Source organism: Oncorhynchus masou, chromosome 31 (genome assembly GCF_036934945.1).
Source record: "Oncorhynchus masou masou isolate Uvic2021 chromosome 31, UVic_Omas_1.1, whole genome shotgun sequence".
Taxonomy (NCBI): domain Eukaryota; kingdom Metazoa; phylum Chordata; class Actinopteri; order Salmoniformes; family Salmonidae; genus Oncorhynchus; species Oncorhynchus masou.
Window position 1 is genome coordinate 57,500,775 of NC_088242.1, and position 27,777 is coordinate 57,528,551.

Here is a 27,777-nt window from a genome sequence, read left to right on the forward strand (position 1 = left end):
GCGAAATTCTAGGTATAGTTGGTTTCTGGAGCTTTAAAGTTGGAATCCGAAGAGGTGAAACTGCCACGTCTGTTTACGACATTCCAACAACAAAGACGTTGCTTCAAACAACAATTGCTCCCCCCCCCCCTAACATCATGGCAAATCATTGCACGCATGATAGAACAGCAATGTGTCTTATGATATCTTTGTTTTCTTTCTCACCACAGCAGAATGCTCCTCTTCCCTGTTTCAAAAGCAAAACAAAAACAAAGGGCTATCTTGGGGGGGGGGTGCTGTTTCACCAAATGCTGATCTCAGCTTTAAGGTCTAATCACTTGGACAGGGCTATTATTCCGATAACATACCCCAAGGTAGCCCTCTGTGTTTGTGTGTGACAATATGGAGGCTGGACCAGACAGAGCCCTGGGGAAGGAGTAAATATACAGCAGCTCTGGCCATGGTAATGTTCCAGTCTGTAGTAGTTATAGGGCTTCTCTCCCGTCTCCCCAGCCAGCCAGGGGACCTCCCACTGAAAGGCTCCATATTGTTGGCTTAGGCCTTTGTGATGCTAATGTAGGCCTGAGACCCTTGAGTCATCCATCATGGCCGGCGGGACAGCCAGGCTATTGTCCGGAGGATTTGGGTCTCTCCTGCACTCACTCCGCTCCGCCGAGAGTCAGGGGCTTGCCTGGGGCCCAATGCATTCTGGGAAGGGGGAGTAAAGAGCGGAAAGGATTAGGGCGCCCGTCGCAGTGTAAATATAAGCTAGTCAGAGGGCTATGAAAGGAGGGTGCCTGCGACAAGTTTGAGCACTGGACCAAGAGATGAGGCATTTTGTTGTACGTGTGCGTATTCTATGGGATTTGTAATGTTGGGAGTTGATACTTTTGATACGTTTTAAAGTTGTTAGCCTCACTACCTTGAACGCAACATGCAGGAAAATGAATAGAACCGTACAATACGGAGGGCAGCTTCTTTAACTGGTTCAAGATCATTTCATTGCCTATAAAGTGTTTGGTTTTTATTCCATTTGAGTGTTTCACAACTTTGGTAATGTCAAGAACAGGGCAAGTCACAGTTGTCTTTCCTTATGGCCGTGATTCACAATGACACTTGGAAACCATCTCTGAGAAAAGCCTTTAAATCCCTTGTTAGGATGTTGGAAACAGCTCATATTGCCTGGCAATAGACATTTATTGGAGGAGCGTTTAATGGCAAAGCCACATGAAGAGAGCAGTGAGTGAGTGTATGAGTGATCCTCAGGTTGTCAGAATGCCAGAGTGTTCTCTAGGGTCTTCTGACATCACCCTGGATGCTGCAGTGCAGTGCCTTGTGGGGGTATAGTCAGTCCATCCTTAAAACGAGGGCCGGGAAAGGAAATGAGAGCTTTAAAAAGATCTCAGCCAAGAGACATGCTGCTTTACACACACACACACACACACACACACACACACACACACACACACACACACACACACACACACACACACACACACACACACACACACACACACACACACACACACACACACACACACACACACAAACACACACAAAAACACACACACACACACACACGAAATAAATCTAATTTTAAAGTTGTTGTTACCAATACAAATAATTTCTACGTGTATTACGAAAACACTAACCTGCGTTATCCTGGAATTTCAGTGTCAGTTGTCCGTTGGTGTCAGTGGAGGGTGCTAAACTACCTCTCTCTCTGGTTATGTTGTGTGTACTGTGTGGTGTTGTGTCTCTCCCCTTTGTCTCTGACCCCTGACCTCTAACCCCTGGCCTGGATCAGTAGGACTGAGGCCGGGTCACTGTGGGTCAGTGTCCTGCTCCATCCGTCAGCCTGGTAAGTGGGAGCTGAAATGGGAACACAAAACTGCCCACACACACTATCAGCTGTCAAGTAGCACTGTAGCAGTCTGCTGATCAGGAAAACCATAGCAATGAGAGCTCTAAGCTCCAACTCTACATAGTCAGACATCTCCAACCCACACACAAACACTTATCTCGTCGACCTACTGAACTCCAATCTGTTAACCCTAACTCCGACCCTGCTCTAACCTCTGCTGTAGGCTGCATTATGTTTTCATCATTTTTATTATTTAAGGGATAGCCAATGAAAGGAGATATTGTCCAGTTTGCTTGAAGGATTTGCAATGTATTTGAATAAGATGTTATTTCAGAGAGAACTCATTTGAATGTGTGTTTCTTGGCACATGCAATAATGATATTAAAGAGTGAAAATTTTGAAAACAGCCTATGTGGCATCGATGTTATTCAGAAACATTTATCCTAGTGTCAAACTTGACTACAAAGTGTAAATAGGATAATTCTGGTCATAAAGTCAGCCTCGTCCAAACCAGAGATTTGCGAGATGATAGGAAAAATGTCTATGTCATGGAATGAAGGGTACTGTTACTACTGTAACAGTTTTCATTGGGTTTGGTTTATTTAAATCCTGCCCAAAGCTGGCAGCACCCAAGTAATCATCAATTCGGAGCGCAGCTGCAAATGACCAGATCGTAATGCCCATGGTCAATTTGGTTTGACATTCCATACCCCTATGGGGTTAAATAGGGACCATCAGTAAATTACACAATGTAAACAATATTTTTAAAATGTCAATAGCTCCAAATGTAACTGACATAAAAACCTCAAACCAACTATAAATTATAGAAATGTATTTACAAATATTGAACGTATTTATGAGCCAACTAAAAGATGTGCAACATGAAAATATTGTCCCATTTACATTGTATAATTTATTGATGGTCCCTAACTAGCCCCAGAGATAATCTATCCAATGTCAAACCAACTTTGCCACGGTTGCACACCAGCTGGCTGAAGCTAATTGGCGAAAGAAGTTGGCTAGCACTAGCTAGCCTCTGTAATTTCAAGACATAAGACCTGGTTAGACTGTTTCAAGTTATCTAGAAGGGTGAGCAATTGTAACAGTGTACTGTTTTGGCAGAGTGAATGTACAAACACTTGCCACGTGCTAACACACACAACAGACTCTCGTTTGGCTTCAGTCATGGCCGCTGCATTTCTTAAAGACCAAGCTGAAAATGAGGCCAAATCAGGAAGTTCAGCCCCCCTTAAATGGCTGGTTTTACAGAAACAACAAACAAAGCAGGAATATGTGATGGAGCTGGTTTTGAAGAAAGCTGAGGGAAATGGCGCAGTGTTACCTCTTTGAAACTTAATGAGACATTTGACAATAACAATGTCCATCAGTGCAGAAACTTCTCTCTCTTGTCTCTCTTCTGGCAGTGCACTCTTTTTGTTTAGTCCTGGAAATAGATATTAGCTTACTCAACTCATAGTGGGCTAATTTATGAGTATCATGGGGGAGGGATTTCTTGGTTTGGTCTGTTAGGTTGAGGGTCTTTAAACTTCTCTCCCTCCCTCTGTCTCTCGCTTTCTCTTACCCTCTCTCGCTCTGTCCCTCCCTGTTTCAGTCTCTCCCTTTTCTCTCTCTCTCTCTCTCTCTCTCTCTCACTCCCTCTCTCATCCCTCTCCCTCTTTCTTGTTCTCTGGCTCTCTCTCTCTCCATCCCTCTGTCTGTCTCTCCCTTTCTCTCTGCCCTTTCTCTCTCTCTCCCTCACCCTCTCTCACTCCCCCTCTCTTCCTCCCTCACCCTCCCTCTCTTCCTCACACACCCACCCTCTCTTCCTCACCCTCCCTCTCTCTCTCCCTCTCGCTCTGTCACTCTCCCTCTCGCTTGTTTCGTGCTCTTGCCAAGTCCCGCTGAGTGTGTTTGCAAGCTGGTGAAAATAATGAATTATTCAGCAGTAAGCATGCTTACAGCTGGCCGTTTGGGGGCCTTTGATCTGGGAATTGGGCGTCTGCATGAATGCCCGTATTGTCATGTTATGTGTACACAGTGTGTGAGTGATTGAGAGTAGGGAGGCCCCAGCATGGGCGGCGGGAGATTACAGTGCGGGCCTGCTGGGTGCAGGGTCACACCACTAAATCCCCCCCAGATGCTGTTTTTTTCGGCCGAGGTCACATGTTATCCGCCAGTCCGTGTTGCCTTAACAAAATGGTCCCCTCCAAGTGAACAAGGGTTAGGGTTAGTATCACTCACCAGGCCCCCTCCACACACACACCTGTCTGGAGTGGACACGTAAGCCAGGAGGCCACTACCTACACTAACCTGAGTGATTTGTTTCTTCCCTCAGGTCGCAATGAGTTGATAGCGAGATACATCAAACTAAGAACGGGAAAGACAAGGACAAGAAAGCAGGTAAGAAGACTCATCAGATATACTGTGCACTTGTAATGAAATCTAAACCACTCACGGGTCCAATCCCTAAGGGGCACATATTGCCATTTTCTGGAGCCCTTAGAGGTTGCTGGAGGGCAGGTCACCTGATACTACTGGCCAGGCGAATGATCTTTGACCTGTGTGGCCATGCGCAGGAGGATAAAAAAACAGGTCTCCTATTGAAGGCCGTTTTTGCATGATGCATAGCACTTTTCACTGTCAAACAGTGAAGGATACAAAGCGCTGGATGCAGTTGTCAAGGGAGGAGTGTGTGCCCGCAGTGGCGGGCTTTAGGCCCTATTTCTTTTTCATCTCCATGGTAACTGTCTGTTCCCTTGTCTCCCTACCAACAGGTCTCCAGTCACATTCAGGTTCTTGCCAGACGGAAATCTCGGGAGTTTCACACCAAGCTAAAGGTAAGAGCTACTGCCTTTTGGACCTCCAAGCACTGTTTGTCTAGCTTCCTGTTTCTGTTGCTGTGGTAATGGGTGGGATGCCTGATGCTGTGACACCAGTATCCTAGATTCCACACATCCAATATTCCTGTTTAGCATTCGATGGGCTCGTCCCATGCTTCCCCCTGTTTGTTGCTCTTGTTTCTTATTGCTTCCTGTGACTAACAAAAGTGTACACCCGCTCAGCGGAACTCGAATGGCTTTGCAAGGGGATAGTTCTACTCTCTCTTTCATTGATCAAGGATTGAATTGCATGTTCAGTTTCATAATATTTCATATTATATTTTACTCAAGAAAAATATCTTACATCAACTTGCAAGAAAGTACTGTAATGTTTAAATGCTAATGTTTTTTTTTTAAGTTGATTTTTTTAAAAGTAGATTGCACCTACAATATCTCCCTGCAGGATGTTTGGACAGCAAGCCAATAAGAGAAGCATGCTGGCAAGACGTGTTCGCTGTTTATTGTATATGAGCACCTTAGTGTTGGAGATAGCAGTCAGCCAGAAGCTGTGACCTTATCATCGTTTAACGCTGAAGCTGTTCTTTGTTTGTGTGTGTTTGTGTGTTTGTGTGTGTGCTCAACTTGAAGGTTGGCTTGCATACAAAGTCATGTTTTACATACCACTATCTATACCTCCCATGTCATCTCTAACAATCTGAACGTAATCATTCTATGTTGTAATACGGACAGTAGTTAGTTTTGTCCGGATAGCAAAGTGTGACGAGTGGGCTGTAAGAGTAAAACCACTCTCATCTCTTTGCATTCAGGTCACATGTATGGTAAGTACCACCCTCAAAATACTGTACTGTTGGCTGTGCTTCAGGCCCGTCTGTAAAGCTAGGTGTCCCTGCTCTTAGATCCATAGTGTCCTGCTGCTAAATGCCCAAATACTGTGTAATGTACAGTACCAGTCAAATGTTTGGACACACCTACTCATTCAACTGTTTTTCTTTAATTTTACTATGTTCTACATTGTATAATAATAGTGAAGACCTCAAAACTGTGGAATAACACATATGGAATCATGTAGTAACTAAAGAAGTGTTCAACAAATCAAAATATATTTTATATTTGAGATTCTTCAAAGTAGCCACCCTTTGCCTTGATGACAGCTTTGCACGCTCTTGGCATTCTCTCAACCAGCTTCATGATGCAGTGACCTGGAATGCATTTCAATTAACAGGTGTGCCTTGTTAATTTGTGGAATTTCTTTCCTTCTTAATGCGTTTGAGCCAATCAGTTGGGTTGTGACAGGGTAGGGTTGGTATACAGAAGATCGGGCAATTTGGTAAAAGACCAAGTGCATGTTATGGCAAGAACGGCTCAAATAAGCAAAGAGAAACAACAGTCCATCATTACTTTAAGACATGAAGGTCAGTCAATCCAACGGCTCCCGAGTGGCGCAGCGGTCTAAGGCACTTCATCTCAGTGCGAGAGGCATCACTACAGACACCCTGGTTCGATTCCAGGCTGTATCACAACCGGACATGATTGGGAGTCACATAGGGCGGCGCACAATTGACTCAGCATCGTCCGGATTTGGCCGGTGTAGGCCGTCATTGTAAATAATAATTTGTTCTGAACTGACGAGCCTAGTTAAATCAAATCTCAATAAATAAAAAAATCTGGAAATGTTAAGAGCTTTTATTCAAGTGCAGTCGCAAAAACCATCAAGCGCTATGATGAAACTGGCTCTCATGAGGACCGCCACAGGAAAGGAAGACCCAGAGTTACCTCTGCTGCAGAGGATAAGTTCATTAGAGTTACCAGCCTCAGATTGCAGCCCAAATAAATGCTTGACAGAGTTCAAGTAACAAACACATCTCAACATCAACTGTTCAGAGGAGACTGAGTGAATCAGTCCTTCATGGTTGAATTGCTGTAAAGAAACCACTACTAAAGGACACCATTAATAATAAGAGACTTGCTTGGGCCAAGAAACACAGCAATGGAGAATAGACGGCAGAAAGCTGTCATCAAGGCAAAGGGTCATCAAGGCAAATATATTTTGATTTGTTTAACACTGTTTTGGTTACTACATGATTCCATGTGTGTTATTTCATAGTTTTGATTTCTTCACTATTATTCTACAATGTAGAAAATAGTAAAAATAAAGAAAAAACCTTGAGGAGGTGTGTCCAAACGTTTGACTGGTACTGTATGTCCTGTGTTTGTATCTATCACCAGCAGCAACTGTGTATCCACCATCTCTGTGTATCCACCATCTCGCTGTATCCACTCCATCTCTCTGTATCCACTCCATCTCTCTGTATCCACTCCATCTCTCTGTATCCACTCCATCTCGCTGTATCCACTCCATCTCTCTGTATCCACTCCATCTCGCTGTATCCACTCCATCTCGCTGTATCCACTCCATCTCTCTGTATCCACTCCATCTCTCTGTATCCACTCCATCTCGCTGTATCCACTCCATCTCGCTGTATCCACTCCATCTCTCTGTATCCACTCCATCTCACTGTATCCACTCCATCTCAGTGTATCCACTCCATCTTGCTGTATCCACTCCATTTCACTGTATTCATCTCACTGTATCCACTCCATCTCAGTGTATCCACTCCATCTCTCTGTATCCACTCCATCTCACTGTATCCACTCCATCTTGCTGTATCCACTCCATCTCAGTGTATCCACTCCATCTTGCTGTATCCATCTCACTGTATCCACTCCATCTCACTGTATCCACTCCATCTCTCTGTATCCACTCCATCTCGCTGTATCCATCTCACTGTATCCTCTCCATCTCAGTGTATCCACTCCATCTCAGTGTATCCACTCCAACTCTCTGTATCCACTCCATCTCACTGTATCCATCTCACTGTATCCACTCCATCTTGCTGTATCCACTCCATCTTGCTGTATCCACTCCATCTTGCTGTATCCACTCCATCTCACTGTATCCACTCCATCTCACTGTATCCACTCCATCTCGCTGTATCCACTCCATCACACTGTATCCACTCCATCACACTGTATCCACTCCATCTCACTGTATCCATCTCACTGTATCCACTCCATCTTGCTGTATCCACTCCATCTCAGTGTATCCACTCCATCTTGCTGTATCCATCTCACTGTATCCATCTCAGTGTATCCACTCCATCTCACTGTATCCATCTCAGTGTATCCACTCCATCTCACTGTATCCACTCCATCTCAGTGTATCCACTCCATCTCAGTGTATCCACTCCATCTCAGTGTATCCACTCCATCTCACTGTATCCATCTCAGTGTATCCACTCCATCTCACTGTATCCACTCCATCTCAGTGTATCCACTCCATCTCAGTGTATCCACTCCATCTCAGTGTATCCACTCCATCTCGCTGTATCCACTCCATCTCTCTGTATCCACTCCATCTCTCTGTATCCACTCCATATCTCTGTATCCACTCCATCTCGCTGTATCCACTCCATCTCTCTGTATCCACTCCATCTCGCTGTATCCACTCCATCTCGCTGTATCCACTCCATCTCTCTGTATCCACTCCATCTCTCTGTATCCACTCCATCTCGCTGTATCCACTCCATCTCTCTGTATCCACTCCATCTCACTGTATCCACTCCATCTCAGTGTATCCACTCCATCTTGCTGTATCCACTCCATTTCACTGTATTCATCTCACTGTATCCACTCCATCTCAGTGTATCCACTCCATCTCTCTGTATCCACTCCATCTCACTGTATCCACTCCATCTTGCTGTATCCACTCCATCTCAGTGTATCCACTCCATCTTGCTGTATCCATCTCACTGTATCCACTCCATCTCACTGTATCCACTCCATCTCTCTGTATCCACTCCATCTCGCTGTATCCATCTCACTGTATCCTCTCCATCTCAGTGTATCCACTCCATCTCAGTGTATCCACTCCATCTCTCTGTATCCACTCCATCTCACTGTATCCATCTCACTGTATCCACTCCATCTTGCTGTATCCACTCCATCTTGCTGTATCCACTCCATCTTGCTGTATCCACTCCATCTCACTGTATCCACTCCATCTCACTGTATCCACTCCATCTCGCTGTATCCACTCCATCACACTGTATCCACTCCATCACACTGTATCCACTCCATCTCACTGTATCCATCTCACTGTATCCACTCCATCTTGCTGTATCCACTCCATCTCAGTGTATCCACTCCATCTTGCTGTATCCATCTCACTGTATCCATCTCAGTGTATCCACTCCATCTCACTGTATCCATCTCAGTGTATCCACTCCATCTCACTGTATCCACTCCATCTCAGTGTATCCACTCCATCTCAGTGTATCCACTCCATCTCAGTGTATCCACTCCATCTCAGTGTATCCACTCCATCTCACTGTATCCATCTCAGTGTATCCACTCCATCTCACTGTATCCACTCCATCTCAGTGTATCCACTCCATCTCAGTGTATCCACTCCATCTCAGTGTATCCACTCCATCTCAGTGTATCCACTCCATCTCAGTGTATCCACTCCATCTCAGTGTATCCACTCCATCTCACTGTATCCACTCCATCTCACTGTATCCACTCCATCTCACTGTATCCACTCCATCCCTCTGTATCCACTCCATCTCACTGTATCCACTCCATCTCAGTGTATCCACTCCATCTCAGTGTATCCACTCCATCTCACTGTATCCATCTCAGTGTATCCACTCCATCTCACTGTATCCACTCCATCTCAGTGTATCCACTCCATCTCACTGTATCCACTCCATCTCAGTGTATCCACTCCATCTCAGTGTATCCACTCCATCTCACTGTATCCACTCCATCTCAGTGTATCCACTCCATCTCACTGTATCCACTCCATCTCACTGTATCCACTCCATCACACTGTATCCACTCCATCACACTGTATCCACTCCATCTCACTGTATCCACTCCATCTCAGTGTATCCACTCCATCTCACTGTATCCACTCCATCTCAGTGTATCCACTCCATCTCAGTGTATCCACTCCATCTCACTGTATCCACTCCATCTCAGTGTATCCACTCCATCTCACTGTATCCACTCCATCTCACTGTATCCACTCCATCACACTGTATCCACTCCATCTCAGTGTATTGTTTTTGCCAGCATGCTCGTCTTCTCCCAAGTCTTCTTTCACGCAAATGACAGTGAGGCATTCCATTAACCCATGCTTGCACGAATTCATATGTTGTCCCGTGTGTCTCAGTCGGTAGAACTTAATGTTTGCAACACCCAAGGTTGTGGGTTCAATTCCCGCTGGGGCCACCCATAAGTAAAATGTATCATGACTGTAAGACACTTTGGGGGGAAAAACGTCTGCTAAATGGCATATATTACATATGCTTTTAAAATTGAACAGAAATGCTACTTAAATGGCAGCATATCAGAGGGTGACACTTAACAGAGAACTCAAGCACCAGAGTGCCCCCCCCCCCCAAAAGTTCAGTGTACACTAGATTCTTGCCCTGATGTCCTTGTTTGTTTTCATAGAGGACAAACTCTGACTTTAGAAGATAAATACATGAAATGGTCTGGTATTCAATTACAGGATCAAAAACACCACAATCTGTGTTTTTATTCACCAGTCTGAGAGAGAAGTATGAAGAGCAATAGAAATCTGTACTCTTAATAGTACATTCCTTTTAGGTGTATAGGCGGTCTTGGTGTTCCTGTGGTCTTTTCAGATAATCCATGTCCTCGCCTGCTGGTGTTGTAAAGAGTTCTGTTGTGTGTCTGTGTGTTTGGCTGTTGTTGCTTGTTGTTTGGCCCACCACTCTCTGGCTGAGTCAATGTGTTTTTTTTCTGCTGAAGGACCAGAGTGTGAAAGACAAGGCACTGCAGAGTATGGCCTCCATGTCCTCGGCTCAGATCGTCTCTGCCACCGCCATCCACAACAAGCTTGGCCTCCCAGGCTTCCCAAGACCCACCTTCCCTGGTGCGGCAGGGGTAAGACACCCGTCACTAAACACACATCCCTCATAACAATTGACAAATATGGCAATTGACAAATTACTTTAAGTGCGTTGTGCCATCCTGATTGTCCATTCGTTCATCTACTCCTTTTCCCTAGTTTTGGCAGGGTATGATATCCACTGGCCAGCCTGGATCCTCACAAGAGTAAGAAGTCCTAATGCTTGTCTTGTTATTCATAATAGAAGATGATGAAGTAATAAGTAATAACAAATGTGTTAGCTTTTCTAGTCGAGGCTTTTCTAGTCAAACATTTCTGTAAAAAACCCAAGTCTCGTGTCTGTTGGTAGTAGGTGCAGCCAATTCAGCTGCCCTGCACGCCCGGTAGGCAAACTGTTGCCATTTCATGTGTCTGAAGGTACAAACTCTGCCTTCCCGGTGGGCCTGGAGTGGAAATCAAGTGCACTATGCTACCGCTGGCCAATCAGATTGCTGATGACTGAGTCTGCAGTAACGTGGCAGGCATAAAAGAAAGCTACGGCAAAATTGATACTGTGAGATTTTTAAAACCATGACTAGAGAGAGAGACTGTCAACAAATACAGCAAAGAGCTGTTGTTTTTATGAGTGCGTTCTTGTTTAAGTTCTTACTCAGCACTGTCAACACTTTGTATTCAACACTTTTATAAGCCATAAAATGAGTATTCTTCCTATTTCCACCCAGCGCGACAGCAAGCACTGCAGCAGTAATGAATGAGCAGGAAAGTGTATCTATAGGTTTGCGTTGTTGCTATTGTTGGAAGACGGTGGCCCTTTTTGGTCAGTGTCAGTGGAGGAAAGAGAGAGCAGACGGATGTTGAGTGACAGACCCTCAGTCTGCTGCTCTCTCCCTCCGGTGAGACTGACCATCAGATGCATGCACCGTCAGCCCAGTAAAATATAAAGCAAATTATTTATATGTTGCTCACTCAGCTGTGCCTCACAAGTAATACAACCATCTATTCCCGGTGTGATCATATAGCCTACCTCAAATGTTTAAATATAATTTTAAACAATGTCCCGAACAACACTGCATTGGCAGGTAAAACCAAGCAAAGCCAGTATGCGGTGATAATGTATTGGGCCTATAGCCTACTACACAACTCTCAATGCTACAGAGCTGTTTTTAATTGGTTAATGTTGCATAGGCTTACATTTGTTTTAAGTCGTGTAAATAAAAAATCAAGAGTGGTAGATCTCGGCATTTTGACTCAGAAAGTGATCTTGACCCAGAAAAAGGTTGGTGACCACTGGTCTAACTGGTATGGAGCCAGATCATTCTTTTACCCAGGTCAACCTCCTGATTCTGTGTCTTTTTGTCTTCAGTGTTAAGCCATTTGCCCAGCAGGCCTACCCCATCCAGACAGCTGTAACGACCACCATCTCAGGTGAGAAACCTTTTACCCTACCCACACTATTTCTATCAGCTCATTTCAATTCCTCTCAGGCCAACGCTCAAAAGGAAACTCCAATGGCACCTATTTACCAGTACATTAATACTGTTTCATAGCCAATGCTACTATTGCTATAGCTAATGGCCATAACGATAGTGAGGGGTGCGATGTTAGTGTCGGTAAACGGTGGATAGTGAATTGACGGTGTTATATGTTACCCTGCCCAGCGTACGAGCCTCCCACAGCCCCCGCGCCTACAGCTCCAGCCTGGCAGGGCCGCTCCATCGGGACCACCAAACTCAGACTGGTGGAGTTCTCTGCTTTCCTGGAGCAGCAGAGAGACCCTGACTCTGTGAGTACCTGCCCCACTGTATTCCTTTCCACGCACAGTAAAACACGCCGGGGTAAACCAGGAGTTGTTTCTCAGACAGCGTCCCAAAGCAGGTCAAACTAGTGGCAATTCCTGAGGTCAACCGTACTGCCTCAAACTGGGGCATGTCTTCACTCACAGACAGAGAAGGTAAAACAAGGACAATAATGCCACAAGCAAAGCAGAATCCCTCCAAATACAAAGTGATGCCTAAGTGACTCTGGAAAATCTATGTTTACCTTGGCACAGCCGATTTGTCATTTTGTCACTATTTCTTAGCTATTGCTTTTTTGCTTGTGTTCTATGACAGCGGACATTTATCTTGGGGTAGTGAGTTATCTGAGACCAGTATTTATACTGCTATGCCTGTGCACATCTGTGACTTTAAAACAACCCTGAAAAGAACAACTTCTCTTCTAAAGAGGTTGCCAGATCATACATGACGTGCTAAAATCATTTTGAAATATTCATATAGAATTTTGATATGACAACCTTGTCACGAGAGATTGAACTTTTAGAGCCGGTTTCCCAGACATAGATTAACTCTAATTCTGGACTAACATGCATTCTCAATGGAGATTAACTGTTGAAAACCATTCTTAGTTCAAGACCAGGCTTAATCTGTGTCTGGAGAAACTGGCCCTCCAGGTAATGGAGAAGTCATAAAAGAATGCAAATCGAAGGGATCTATTTTAAACCTGTTGTTTTCTCTCTCTCATCAGTACAACAAGCACCTGTTTGCCCACATCGGACAGACTAACTACTCGTACAGCGACGCCCTACTGGAGGCTGTGGACATCCGGCAGATCTACGATAAGTTCCCAGAGAAGAAGGGAGGACTGAAGGAGCTCTTTGGAAAGGGCCCTCACAACTCCTTTTTCCTGGTCAAGTTCTGGGTGAGATTAATGGCACATTCACGCGATGATGCTTTTTAAAAGGCGCATTGTCGGCTGTCCAATGCGCTGCTCTATAACGTGTCTCGAATTGAATCCCGTCCTTTATTGTCCACACAATTTGGCGTCACAAAAAAGCACGATTTACATCTGAACAAACAACTTTAATGATACGTACATTCAAGTATACGCATCACGAGTGAAGCCGAGGATATGGTTTTGTGTTTGAATGTGTGTGTATGTGCGTTTCCCTAGGGTCTGATGTGGTAGCATTGAGGCTTTGTTTGAACACCTGCCTACCCCCTGACAGGTGTGAGAGATTGGGGCAAACTAAGGAGATTGCAGTAGCTCCCTGCCAATGGAGTCTCTGTCTCTCATTTCTCTCTCTAAGTGCAAATATTTACTGGTACCATTCTCCACAGCTTTACTTACTATTACATCCTATATGGTCTATTGACCCCCCCCCCAAAAAAAAGCTTTATTTGATTTACAATGTTACAACTCGAGTATAATGTCATCCTGATTCCTCTGTTTGTTACATACATGCTGGTTCTCTATTAGCTTTGAGATACTCAGTCAAATCCCATTTATTTTGTTCAACACAAAGATAGTTTCATGATCTACAACTAATAGGTTTTAAGACTTGACCATATTAGTTCACATCCACATGAATTCAATTCGAAATTCAAATGGGAAACGCAAACAAGACGGTGAGTCTCTCTTCAGACATTAGTGAAGAGCCACTGCATCTGAATTTCAAACATGGACACTCACCCTCTAAACAATCGCCCTCCTCTGATCATTACAGGCCTTAATAACCAGCTGACTTAATGAAGGAGCTATTTATTCCTTTGTTCACACGATGAACTCAGTGTTCTCTGAAAACAGACTTTCCCCTTCAGAGGACTCTTATTAAATAGTTTATTTTTACATCCATTCAGGCCATTTCTCATATCTGCCTTGTGCCATTTGGATATTTCTAAAGCCTCTTTCCACCTCATTTGAGATTCAGAAGCACAAGATTATTGTACAACAGTGTTTACCGGTAGATAGCCACTCAACTCATTCTCAGCATACAGACATGCCAAATAATATAATTGCAAGTATTGTCATGAGCCACTGGAGGGCCTCGCTGCCTTAGTAACCTTTACATCGAGATGCTTTCCTCAAGTTAATCTTGACATTTTAAAGAAAATCCCTTTTTAATTGAAAAATTTTCAGCATGTGTTGTAAACATTTAGCTCATTGTTTTAGCCGTTGTTAGTCAACATTTGCTTGACTATGTAGTTAAACCTCTGCTGTTATGTTGTCCCGATGCAGGCTGATCTGAACTGTAACATCCAGGATGACTCTGGGGCCTTCTACGGTGTGACCAGCCAGTATGAGAGCTCTGAGAACATGACCATCACATGCTCCACCAAGGTGTGCTCCTTCGGCAAGCAGGTGGTTGAGAAGGTGGAGGTGAGTCCTAGTCCTGCACACACTACTGTGTGCTCGGTGGAGAAGCAACTATAAAACGACACAAATTACTCACAATTACCTACTTTTATATTTGTGTGTTTCTCACAATTGCATACATGAGTGTTTTAACACCTATTTGATTGTGGTGGACATGGTTTCCTCCTCATGTATACAGTGGGTGGGTCTAATCCTGAATGCTGATTGGTTAAAACCGCATTCCAGCCCGTGTCTATGACTTTAAAATGGCTATTTAATCTGTTCCAACTGACTGCATATTCCACTGTCTCATCAGCCCAGCCAGGCAATTTATAAACTTAATCTCCACTATAAAAAGCATCTAGACATTTTCCCACATTTATTTTAGACTAACATTTACTTTTCAACAGCAGAGATTTGTATAAACCTTGCAACATTGTTTCAATATTCAAATTCAATCTCCAGCTGTAGTAATGAATGTGTCAGGAGTCGGGATGAGACAGACAGGCAGATAGCTTTTCTCAGCCAGTTGAAATCATGAGTCATTATCATTTTTATGGATATATTCAAAGAACTATCAATAGAAAACAGGTCAAACGAAACAAAGTGCAGCTAGTTTGCAGTCTTTCCAGCTTCAGTTTTAAGTGATTGTTGGCCTGCTCCTCTGAACAACAGTGTCCTGACGAGAGAGCACATTTTCTACCTCAGGTGAAATCATTAGCTCATTGTTATGGATGTATCCAAATAAATGTCACTAGAAAACAGCTTAAACAAATACAAATGCTGCTACTTTGTTGTTATTCTGGCTGCACTGTTTGACATGACTGTGAGTTAGCTGTAGTTGGCTAGCCAGCAAGCAAGGGAAAAGAACATTGCCAGCCAGAATGGCAAAATAACATTTTGAACGAACGACTGGGTCGCATCCACAGATACAGAATAAAAAGATTTAATGACTGGGTCGCATCTCTGGCAACCGAACCGACCAGCCGGCTTGGGTAGCAACCCTAGATTTGTGTCGGGACTATATCATGTCGAAGGATGAAATATAATGAATAAATTCAGCAAAGTAACCTTTTTTGTTGGTAACCCGTTGATTAACAGTGATAATGCCCGAGAAGCCGGTGTTTGGAGGATATATTGGCACGGTTTGCCGGCCCTTGACGACACCCGTGCCAATATATCCTCCAAACACCGGCTTCTCGGGCATTATCACTTAATTGTTTTCTTGTGAAGAGCTGCACTCAGTGATCTCTCTCTCTCTCTCTCTCTCTCTCTCTCTCTCTCTCTCTCTCTCTCTCTCTCTCTCTCTCTTCCTCCCCCTCAGACGGAATATGCTCGCTTCGAGAACGGACGCTTTGTCTACAGGATAAGTCGCTCCCCCATGTGTGAATACATGATCAACTTCATCCACAAACTCAAACACCTGCCTGAGAAATACATGATGAACAGTGTCCTGGAGAACTTCACCATCCTATTGGTAAGGATGTCCTACTCAGTCATCCATCTGTTTGTATACTTATAACAAGTGTGTGTCTGGCTGTCTTGTCTGTCTTTCTCTCTGCGCATGTGTGTGTTTCCGTGTATGTGTCTTACGTGTCTCACATTGCATTTCTCTTGTGTTTTCAGGTGGTGACCAACAGAGAGACACAGGAGACGCTGCTGTGCATGGCGTGTGTGTTTGAGGTGTCGAACAGCGACCACGGAGCTCAACATCACATCTACCGGCTAGTCAAGGAATAAGAGACTGCGGCCTAGATTTCAATCAGATCGAACGTTAACCGACATCCGCATAGCAGATGTTTTGGCGGTGTTGGAGGTGTAACTGCGGTATGAGCTGAAATATCGGTGAGCGGCTGCCCTTGTGTGGCAGCAACCCTCCCTTCCTTAATATCCTTACCGCGTTAGGAGTTCGAGGAAGTGTAGACTCTATCGATGTTAGAAGTAATGACTTTCAAATGTCAACCCGTAGATGTTAGGCTAATCGCATGTTTTCATGTTAATTTGGATGGGGGGGATTTATAGCTTATCAGTCTAATTCGAGTGTTTGAACTTGTAACGTTGCTGAATGAACTTCCAACGCGGCTGTATGGGATTTGTCAGATTATAGTCGGGTGTGATTTTGTTTCATCCAATGGCGGTGTCCGCAATAAAATAATGCAACGAGCCGCTTGTGGATTGGACAGCTCTCTGCAGTTCCACCTCCTGACACTGCCAAAACAACCGCTATGTGAATGTCAATCTGATTGAATCTAGCCCTGACACTCAGTGTGAACATGCTTCATTCAGAACTGGGACAAACTATCACATAGATCTCGCTAACCTGAAGGACATGTAGCTTATGAAGGATGGAAGGAAGACATTGAAGGACATACCCTGAGTATTGTCAGGGTTGTGGGGGAGGACACAAGGCAACCGCCCAGTGAAACACGCCTTCAGAATGACTTACTTGACAACCGTATGGAAAGTGGCTGTGCCTCTACACAAATCCCACCCACAATGTCCTTTGGTTACATTGTGGGTGAAGTCTATCACGGATAATATTATCATTATATTTTTGTCTTTTTAATGTATATTTGTATGAGTGCAGCTGTCAATCTGTGGTATAGTTGTGTCATGTGCCATTTTTCCAGACTAGTTCAGGTCTGTAGTGTAGAAAGTGTACATATGAAGGGGCATTGCGTAACATAGGGAGATGTTCTGTGGATTACATTTGGAAACTACTATCAGTTTCCAGCTTTTTATACTGTAGTCATCACCAATGTCAACCAATTACAGATCATAATAGCCTTTCTTAATTAGATAAATAGAAAAAACTATACAAACAGTTACTACATACACTATATACTCAAACGTACGTGGACACCCCATCAAATTAGTGGTAGGACACACAAGCTCACAGAACTGGACCCCGAGTGCTGAAGCACGTAGCTCGTAACAATTGTCTGTCCTCGGTTGCAACACTCACTACCGAGTTCCAAACTGCCTCTGGGAGCAACGTCAGCACAATAACTGTTCATAGGGAGCTTCACGAAATGGGTTTCCATGGCTGAGCAGCCGCACACAAGCCTAACATCACCATGTGCAATGTCTAGCGTCAGCTGGAGTGGTGTAAAGCTCGCCGCCATTTGTCTATGGAGCAGTGGAAACTCGTTCTCTGGAGTGATGAATTATGCTTCACCTTCTGGCAGTCCAACGGATGAATCTGGGTTTGGCGGTTGCCAGGAGAACGATACCTGCCCCAATGTATAGTGCCAACTGTAAAGTTTGGTTGGTGGAGGTGGAATAGTGGTCTGGGCTGTTATTCCTGGTTTGGGCTCGGCCCCTTAGTTCCAGTGAAAGGAAATAATTAATGCTGCAGCATGCAATGACATTCTAGAGTTCTAGACGATTCTGTGCTTCCAACTTTGTGGCAACAGTTTGGGAATGCCCCTTTCTTTTTTCAGCATGACAATGCCCCCGTTCATAAAGCGAGGTCCATACAGAATTTTGTTGTTGAGATTGGTGTGGAAAAACTTGACTGGCCTGCAAAGAGCCTTGACCTAAACTCCATCGAACACCTTTAGGATGAATTGGAACGCCTACTGAGAGCCAGGTCTAATCTCCCAACCACAGTGCCTGACCTCACTAATGCCCTTGTGGCTGAATGGAAGAAAGTCCCTGTAGCATTGTTCCAACATCTAGTGGAAAGCCTTCCCAGAAGAGTGGAGCAAAGAGGGGGCCAACTCCATATTAATGCCCGTGATTTTGGAATGGGATGTTCAACGAGCAGGTGTCCACATACTTTTGGTCATGTAGTGTACATGTAGCTTTGTGAACATCACTATCACACAAACATTTTCCAAAGAAAAAATATGTAGGTTTTACATTTTGTACATTTTGGATAACAGCGCAAATACTAAACTATAATGAAGACCAGTAATAGTTATAATTCCAGGGACACTTTGAAACTATAAATAAAATATATGATGATTCAGGTACCACTTTGCAGCACAGCTCTCTCATATCTGCATCATATCTCCTGTGCCCAACTAAAAATAAACCTGTATTGTTAGGTATTACTGCACTGTTGGAGCTAGGAACATAAGCATTTCGCTACACCCCCGATAACATCTGCAAGATATGTGTATGCGACCAATAAAACGTGATTTTATTCGAAGAGGAAAAGCACTGTGAGAACACAGCAAGACAATGTGTACAGATCAGAGATTGCTCCTATGTTCTCTTTTCTCTGAGCTGCTAAGGTTTTAGCCTGTATGACAATGAGGCAAAGAAATCATAGAATACACATATTGAACATTCAAAATGGACACTCTACTACCGTCGTCACCCATCCCAAAGCACTTAGTTCCTCTGTATGGTTATTGCAGGGTGGAGTAAACTTGTTGAATGAACCTGCTCTTTTTAGTGACTGAGGAACACAGAAGTCAAAAACACTCCCATATATTAATCTGTGTTTCCCTGGTTCTGAATGCTATTCAGCCTTATTTTGCTTGTCAATCGGTGACCTACGCTATTGGGCACATTAACCGTGGTGGTAGGGAATGGGATCCTTACAGATACTGTATCTCCACCACTCAAGCTGTGAGATCTTTCCTGAGCTGGAAGACAGCCTTGTAATCTCCATACATCCCAGTGTTATGTGTACAGTGCCTTAGTGAGTAACTTTCTACCAATGGCCCAATGGTTTGCTTGGATCGAAAAATACATAACATTTTGTGACGCGTCCTGTCGGCCATTATAAATACACGGTTAACTATTAGTGGTTCTACATGTGCACCTATTTCACCGTGTTGTACAAAATAACTGGTAAATCATACGTAGATTATTACAATGAACATGATCCGTGTGTAATAGCAGTAATAACTTTGCCTTGCCTTTCAAAAACCAAAAAAACTGGAGACATTTCAGACGTGCAATTGTCCCTTTGCACTGTAGCATAAAGTGCCTTTGGTCATGACTTTCCAGTGAAGAAAAGGTTTAAAAGAAGCTAAACCAAAAAGCCTAAGAAAATGGTGGAAGAGATCACCAGAATGCCTTTTCCAATGCATGTCCCTGTAGAACTGTATTCATTACCACAACAATTTGACTATTGCTGGGCGGCAGGTAGCCCCGCTGTTAGAGCATTGGACCAGTAACTGGAAGGTCGCTAGTTAAAATCCCTGAGCTGACAAGGTGAAAAAAATCTGTCAATTAACACTACTTGCTCCGGGGTCGCCATTGATAATGGCAGCCCCATGGTCGTGACCCCACTCTCCGAGGGTGTCTCTGGGAGTTGGGATAATGAAAAAAACAAACAACAACAACACATTTCCAATTCACACGTGCGTATGATCCACACTTTACAGTTTAGTCATTTAGCAGTCGCTCTCATCCAGAGCGACATACAGTTATTGAGTTAATTTTAAGATAGCTAGGTGGGACAACCACATTTCTCAGTCATAGTAAGTACATTCCTCCTCAATAAGGGAGTCAAGTGCGAGTGTTCGTGTACTTGTACGTGTCAAACAGGACATATATAAGAACCCACCCAATTATTATTATTATTTGGGAAACGATTGTTCCCTTAGATGCATGTTCAGTTCACAGTGAATCTCCCTGTGGAGGTTTATAGCATCATTGTCACAGTAGATCAATTGTGTTATCATAATATCGTATGCACACTAACTTATTCAAGTCCAGAACATAATGCAGTATAGTGGTATGTTAAACTGTGGGTAAAGACAATGGATCAGGGTTTATGTCATGTTTGGAAGACCTTTGACCTGTTTTCTAACTTAGTAATAATTGTTACTAGATCCTGGGGTGTCCACCATCACAGTAGTTTCTGTTTGAATGTGCTGTATGTAGGCTATACTTTACAATGCTTTTGTGATGACTCCAGTTTAACCAGAGACAAGCCTGTTGGTTTCACTGCTGGGCTCTGTGTCTCTGTTCTGTCAACCTGGAATATAAATTTCACACTTAAGTATTTTGAAGATATTATTTTAAACGGGCACAAGGAGATTTTTGAGATCAGCAGCAAAGCTCTGGGCCATGTGCTCTTTGTCTATCGGTACTGGTAACTTTCGTCTATTGTTTTCAACATTGGCTTTCATTTTTCTCCGTTTGGATGGCATCCTTAGAGCATTGCGTGCAGATAATAAAAAATAAAAAAGTGATTTGTGTAAAGAAGAATGTATTCTGAGATGTCCTGGTACACATGTTTAATGTCATCTTTAATTTTCTTAAAGATTGTGAATTCTTCAGACAAGAATATAAAAAGAGAAACTGACAATATGTGTGTTGTTACTGCAGGGTCTGGTCTTTGCTTTGTAACCTTTTCTTCATTGCTAAAGTGTTAGATATTTTATAGCTTTCTAGAAACTTTATATGCATATAATATCCAATAAAACGAAATGGTCAATTCTGTTTCTGATTTGATGATGAATCATAATTTCTCACAAACATCAATGAATTTCTCTCAAATTAAGTATTTGTATTTCTTTACTAGCCTACCTTTGATATTTCTCTAACGATACAATACTCTTAATGCACAACAGGGGGAGCTATATCCAAAAGAACCAGGCCTCGCGAGCAGTGATACTGTGCAACGGTTCACCCACATGAGAGTAAATATTAACTTGAATGATTTTTTCCTTGAGCCCGGATATGGCAATTCTCTTTGAATACATCTCCTGGCCATGTTGATGTTGGAGTATAACCTGCCTGACATTATTATTAGCCTCCAGCCTGGGGTGTTATGTAGTATTTGGTGTATCAGGTAGCATCAAGGTTAGAGTGTCGGGCCAGCATCTGAAAGGTTGACCAACCGGAGCCGACAAGGTGAAAAAATATATAATATGTCACAGTGCCCTAGAGCTCTAAGGGTAGCCTAGAGGTTAGAGCGTTGGACTAGTAACCAAAAGGTTGCAAGTTCAAATCCCAGAGCTGACAAGGTACAAATCTGTCGTTCTGCAGTTAACCCATTGTTCCAAGGCCGTCATTGAAAATAAGAATTTGTTTTTAACTGACTTGCCTATTAAAATGAAGGTAAAAATATATACATATATATATTATTTCATCAACAAACTTGGCCTGTCAGGGTCAGAGGAAGATAAACCAGGCGGGACCAATGACAACCTGCGATTCTGGACAGATCATTAACATATTACACCACCACAACAATCCCCATGCACCAATAGACCTCTGCAATAATCACAGATAAACAATTGTTTTGTTTTATGAAAATATGGTCTTCGTTCACATTCACATTTCTTTCGGGTGAGTGGTTTGGTTAGCAGGGTCAGTTTGGCCTAAAGACTGTAGACAAGTGGGATTAATGGTAAGTGTGCTACATGTTATTGAGGGCAGATAATTTATATTCTGAGCAGCTCCATGAATAGTTGTATTTTTTATTTATGTTTTGCTTGATTTGTTTCTATAGAATACCGATCAGAAGTAATGAAGATGTGAAATAATGGAGTGAAACAAGGGGGCCCCTGACTGACCCTTGCCTGAATTAATTTAATTTGACAAATATAACACTCCATTTAAAATGTGTTCACTTTTTAATCTTTCAGGTCAGAATGATGGTATTTTTGAACAAAGTACAGTAAGCAAATTGGTGCGTAAAATTTGCACAAAGTGAGCGGGTAATGTTACATACAAAAACGTCTGGAGTGTGGCGGTGTAGTGTGGTGATCAACAGACACTGGAGAGTCCCGTTGCGAGCGGAGGGCGTATACTTTAGTGTTTGCATAGAAATGTACACACAGCCGTGCGTGCCGACCGAGAGGAAGGACGTCCGTTCCTCCTCTGCGCACAGTGTTCCAAAAGGAAGTCTGCGGGGATAATGTAATGCCCCCTGCTGAACAACTTCCCAGCGTGCCTCTTGAGTCTGCTACGGGAATAATCCTACATAGAGGGGAGTACTGAGCTGATTATTTCATGAGAATGATGACATGCCAACATAAGAATAAGGACAGCTCCAAACGAAGGTGTGTGACACACTTTTCTCTTAACGCCTGAAAACAGGGACCGAGGAGTCGAGAGGAGAGCAGAAACTTTGATAAGTAATTCGGTTGGAGTTTTTTTTCTTCCTAGTATGGAGCAGGAAGAATGCAAGGTATCAGTATGGGTCTGCCGGGAGGAGAAGCTGGTCTCAGGGCTGTCCAAACGCACCACCTGCGCGGATGTTGTAAAAGTTCTACTGGAGGACCAAAACTTGCCACAAGGTGCGTCAGCGGCGATGCAGTCTGGGACCCCCCAGTCTTACTGCATTGTGGAGAAATGGAGAGGCTTTGAGAGGATGTTACCCAATAAAACCAAAATCCTGCGTCTCTGGAGCGCCTGGGGAGATGAGCAGGAAAACGTGAGGTTTGTGTTGGTGAAGAATGAGGCATCGTTACCGAACAACGGACCCAGGAGCGCCGAGGCGCGAGTCGTTCAGAGCAAAGACAATCCGTGCGTATTCAAGGGAGCAGCCAAGACCACAATGGCTTTCTCGCAAGAAAAGCAGCGGAGGATTGTTCGAAAAGCTTTTAGAAAGTTGGACAAAATTAACAAAAAGAGAGAAGAGACTTTTCCTAAGGATAAATCCTCAGTGGAGAAATTGGAAACGTTTGTGCACTTGGTTATCTCGCAAGATCACACCATCCGCCAGCAGATCCAAAGGATCAAAGAGTTGGATAGGGATATAGAGATGTATGAGGCAAAAGTGCACTTTGACAGAATTAAGAGACATGGTATCAATTATGTGCAGGACACATACATGGTGGAACCGAGCGTGGAGGCTGATCCATTAGAGGACGTTCCACGTTCAGCGGAGGCTATTGCGCAGTTTGAGGAGTACGCTCTTAGGTGCGAGGAGGTCCTGCGACTTCAGGAGGAGTTGACAGAGCGCGAGGCTCTCGTGGAATGCATCACTGGTGAAATTCAGGAGGAGCTAAACCAAAGGTGGATGAAAAGACGGCAAGATGAGCTGTCGGGCAAAGACACAGAACGTTTTGGGGAGTCTGTGAACATCCCCGTAGCTGCAGTGGCTCCACAGCCTGCAGCACAGTCAGGCGCCGCCGCCCCAGAGCCAGATGTGAACAGTATATCACAGAACGACTTGGTTTTAGAGGGGAAGATAATCAAATCAAAGCTGGATACCAGTTTATATATTGGTCTTCGTTTAAACACGGATTTAGAGGCTGTTAAGGGTGATTTGGACTTAAGCCAGGAGCTATGGGACGCGAAAGAAAAAGAACTAACGGATTTGCTCGCAAAAATGCACTCTATGAATTTAAATAAGGAAAAGTTACCCGAGGCTGATAAAGCACACTCTGGTGTCACTGAGACTGACATGTTGCCTTCCTTGGAGAAGAGCGGTGGGTGGGTGGAGCAGACCAGAGGTCTGTCCAAGACCTGCGACATGAACGACGAAGATTCAGACACGGGGCTGAGCTCCATGCATAGCCAGGACTCTGACAATACACCTGTGTGTGAATCACTGGTGTAGCTAACTCTTTATTGAACTGTTGAAAATATGCAACGCAAACTCAGGGACAGTGGAAACCTCTACACTAAACAATATGTTCAGCATGGACAAAAGGCTTCAGCATGGACACCGTACATATATGATAGTCAACTCACTCCACAATAGCTTGTCTTTAAATAGGCCACTCTCAGATATTCAGCCGGTATAGACAAGCAATATAATTTACGATCATATTATTCCAATTGTTCTGAAATCCTGACAAAAGTTGTGGAAAGTGGATATAGCTTGCTATGCTGTTTCTGTGTCACAAGTACTATTTATCAGAAAGTGTTTAGAATTAGGGAAAACAACAACTGCATTGAACTGCAAAGACCCACATCACTATGAACATTCAACTATAAACATACAGGTTACTGTGGAAATAAAGTATTAACCAATATTGATCTGCTTGATTTAGTACATGCATAAGTAGGACAAATGATTTAAGAGTTGGCTATGCGAATCACACATTTCATTTGCATTGGAATTAGTCCTACCTCACGAGAAAGTCAAAAATGGTAGATAGATGTTTTGCATCCTTTCGGGGCCATGCCTTGGGGTGTGTGATCATGTTCTGCTGTTTTTAATTGGAGTCTGTGGAGTAGCAGAGCATGAACTTCTGCATTAATGATGATTAGTGTAAGTGCATACCTTTTTACTAAACTGTTTCACTAACAGAGAAAACGGTTCACTATTAACCAAGCGAGGGAATTCCAGACATTTTTACTGTTAGGTTTGTAATTTTCATTCCAAACTTTTCACTGTACTCTGAAGTGGGTGTTCAAAAAGTTGGATAGATGCCAGTGCATTAAACTGCAACTCTATTCGATCCATCTGGAGGCCGTATCTGCTGGCCATCTTTAGGCCCACAGATTTCTGTTGTTGTTTTTGTAACACTATCTGCCTAGGAGAGCCAGGCTCAAACCTGCCGAGGTAGCGTTTCCCAGAGGGTAACTTCTAGAAATATCAAAATACATTCTCCAGAGGGAGGTTTTTGTTAATCGATCATGTTGTTTCAGCATGACTAACCTTTCATAGTCAGATGCCAGTCTGCTGATGCAAATCCAATGCAAATTGGCCAGACTAGCTGTCACCTTACCCCAGTAATTGTTTAATTAATCCGTGTAGTTGATCCTCACTTTCTCTCCGGTTGCTTGACATCATGATACCAATACCCTATTGATGGCAATGCCTTATTCAGTTACAGTACAATTTGTTGTGCCAATCAACCTCATGGATCAGTAGTTCTCAGCATGCTTTATATCAGGACAACCACTTGAGAGCTCTAATCCAATCAGTCTATCAGGAGTCAGTACAAGTAATAGAAACTGCAGTGTATATGAATGCTGGGAAAGCTAAGACAGACAACATACAACATCCCAAAGTCAAAACCCAGACTGTTTCTGTTTATGCAACCCAGTCTGCTTTTGTGTCTGGGCGTTATGTGTTGTTGTGCCCCCCCCTGTTTGCTCCCTGGGCTGCGTTTGGCACTGGGCAGCAGGGCTGTATGAAAGCAGCCAGAGAGCAGCTGCCTAGCCTGGCTCACTCGGTTGAAAACAGTGGAGTTTACATAAGTCAGAGATGAAGGCTGGGCCAGGCCTTATGTTCTACTGTTTTGGGGTGAGCTGGGACTGGGACTGTGTGAGAAGGGATGTCTGTGTTTCAGATCCAGAGGATTTGAGTCCCCAACAGCCTAGTGCCACATGATGCTTTAAATATGACTTTTGACAACAGAGGGGGAGAGTCCGCTTATGGAATATGCCTTCAAATGGTTGTTATTCATATCCAGGCATTTATGTCTAAAACATTCATGTCTGGGATTGACAATTTGCAGGTGTCAGATGTGACACTAATACTATGTTGGTTCTCTAAACCACTGAGATTAGTTGTGCCATATGTATGAAATTGATCCCAGTGAGAGGCAAGTAAGCAGGCCGACAGACAGACAGACAGACAGACAGACAGACAGACAGACAGACAGACAGGCAGGCAGGCAGGCAGGCAGGCAGGCAGGCAGGCAGGCAGGCAGACAGACAGACAGACAGACAGACAAAGCGTTTTAGTGGATAGCACCCTGGCAACCATCAGTTAGCGATAGCCTAACACTGAAACACAACCTTATTGCATTATCCTCAAACAGCATTTTCACCTCAAACGTATCCATACACTATGCCATATGCAGTACTTTAAAAAAAGGCATAACCATCTGTGCCAGGGATTTCCTGTACCATTTCTGCTACGTTTTTTTTGTACTATTACCCCCTTTTTCTCTCCAATTTCGTGACATCCAATTGGTAGTTACAGTCTTGTCCTATTGCTGCAACTCCCCTACTGACTCGGGAGAGGCGAAGGTCGAGAGCCATGCGTCCTCCGAAACATGACCCTGCCAAGCCACACTGCTCGCTGAACCCGGAAGCCAGCAATGCCAATATGTCAGAGAAAACACCATCAAGCTGATGACCAAAATCAGCTTGCAGGCGCCTGGCATGCCACATGGATTCACTAAATCCCAGCAGGCCAAACACGCCTCTAATTCGGACGATTCTGGGCCAAATGTGTGCCGCCTCATGGGTCTCCCGGTTACAGCCGGCTGTGACACAGCCTGGGATCGAACTCAGGTCTGTAGTGACGCCTTAGACCACTGCGCCACTCGGGAGGCAGTCATTTCTGCTACATTTGTATGATAACACTATCAGGACGATTTTATCATAATGGAGTTGCATAATGCAGACATAAGGGAAAAGACACTCTCGGAGAGACCTTCTGCACTCTTCAACCCCTTATTTCACTCATGCAGTGCACCCTTAGTAATGAATGGGACCATGCCCTGGCGATGTTCTCATGGGTCATCAACCTCAGGAGATAGCGGACCTATAAATAGTTAAAGAGCAGCAGCCTGTAAGGCCAGGGTCATTCTTACGCCATGTCGAGCTGAATAGGACCAGCCCTCTAAAACATTTAGGGAGAATCCTGACTTCCACTTCATCTGAATTGTTCATTAGTCTCCCATTGACATCAATGCGTGACAAAGTGTAAGAGAATCGCTCCATACAGAAATATTTATAAATAGTCCAATTTAAGAGACTTGTGTGATATTCAAATGTATCCCATGCATGCATGGTGCAAAACCATTCAGATGAGATGACCCAGGCTCATAATGTGTTGGCTGGAATGAGCCCAGCAGTTAATATCCGTATGGGATCCAATAGGCCCTGGTGGCTGTCGTTAGAAAATACTACTGTCAGGAAAACAATCTGTGCAATATAATAAAACCAACATATATTCCGTCAGACGGACAGACAGCCCGAACATAACACATCTCAAAGTGCTTACTGCCAACCACTCTCATCCCTGTCCAGACCATTAGAGAGGAGTACCCATGGACCAGATAGGCTAGTAGGGGATTATTCTACTCTGGAGCTAGGTGTTCCACAAGTGGCCTGTCAGATGGGTGGCTGAGCCTCTAGTCACACCAAACTCTGGTGCATGTTCAGCAGGGCACAACATTGAAATACGTTCAGGA

At 43.8% G+C, this 27,777-nt stretch overlaps 2 protein-coding genes across 4 annotated transcripts in view; both read left to right on the plus strand.

Annotated features, from left to right (window-relative positions):
• LOC135524167 (transcriptional enhancer factor TEF-1-like) overlaps positions 1-21,163 on the plus strand; it is a 44,072-nt gene extending 22,909 nt beyond the window's left edge. For 2 of the 3 annotated variants that reach the window (XM_064951434.1, XM_064951435.1), the window contains 11 exons: positions 4,179-4,243; positions 4,618-4,680; positions 5,490-5,501; positions 10,525-10,659; positions 10,784-10,830; positions 11,988-12,049; positions 12,283-12,407; positions 13,148-13,321; positions 14,639-14,779; positions 16,080-16,232; positions 16,382-21,163. In XM_064951434.1, coding sequence (XP_064807506.1) covers positions 4,179-4,243; positions 4,618-4,680; positions 5,490-5,501; positions 10,525-10,659; positions 10,784-10,830; positions 11,988-12,049; positions 12,283-12,407; positions 13,148-13,321; positions 14,639-14,779; positions 16,080-16,232; positions 16,382-16,495 — 1,091 coding nt within the window. In that variant the 3' untranslated portion in view covers positions 16,496-21,163. The remainder of the gene's footprint in view (positions 1-4,178; positions 4,244-4,617; positions 4,681-5,489; positions 5,502-10,524; positions 10,660-10,783; positions 10,831-11,987; positions 12,050-12,282; positions 12,408-13,147; positions 13,322-14,638; positions 14,780-16,079; positions 16,233-16,381) is intronic. The other variant, XM_064951436.1, reaches the window with a different exon arrangement.
• Positions 21,164-22,497: 1,334 nt separating this feature from the next.
• Positions 22,498-24,654, plus strand: LOC135524168 (ras association domain-containing protein 10-like). Its single transcript, XM_064951437.1, has one exon. It carries the CDS (start codon positions 22,839-22,841, stop codon positions 24,234-24,236), a length of 1,398 nt encoding a protein of 465 aa, XP_064807509.1. The 5' UTR covers positions 22,498-22,838; the 3' UTR covers positions 24,237-24,654.
• Positions 24,655-27,777: the final 3,123 nt, after the last annotated feature.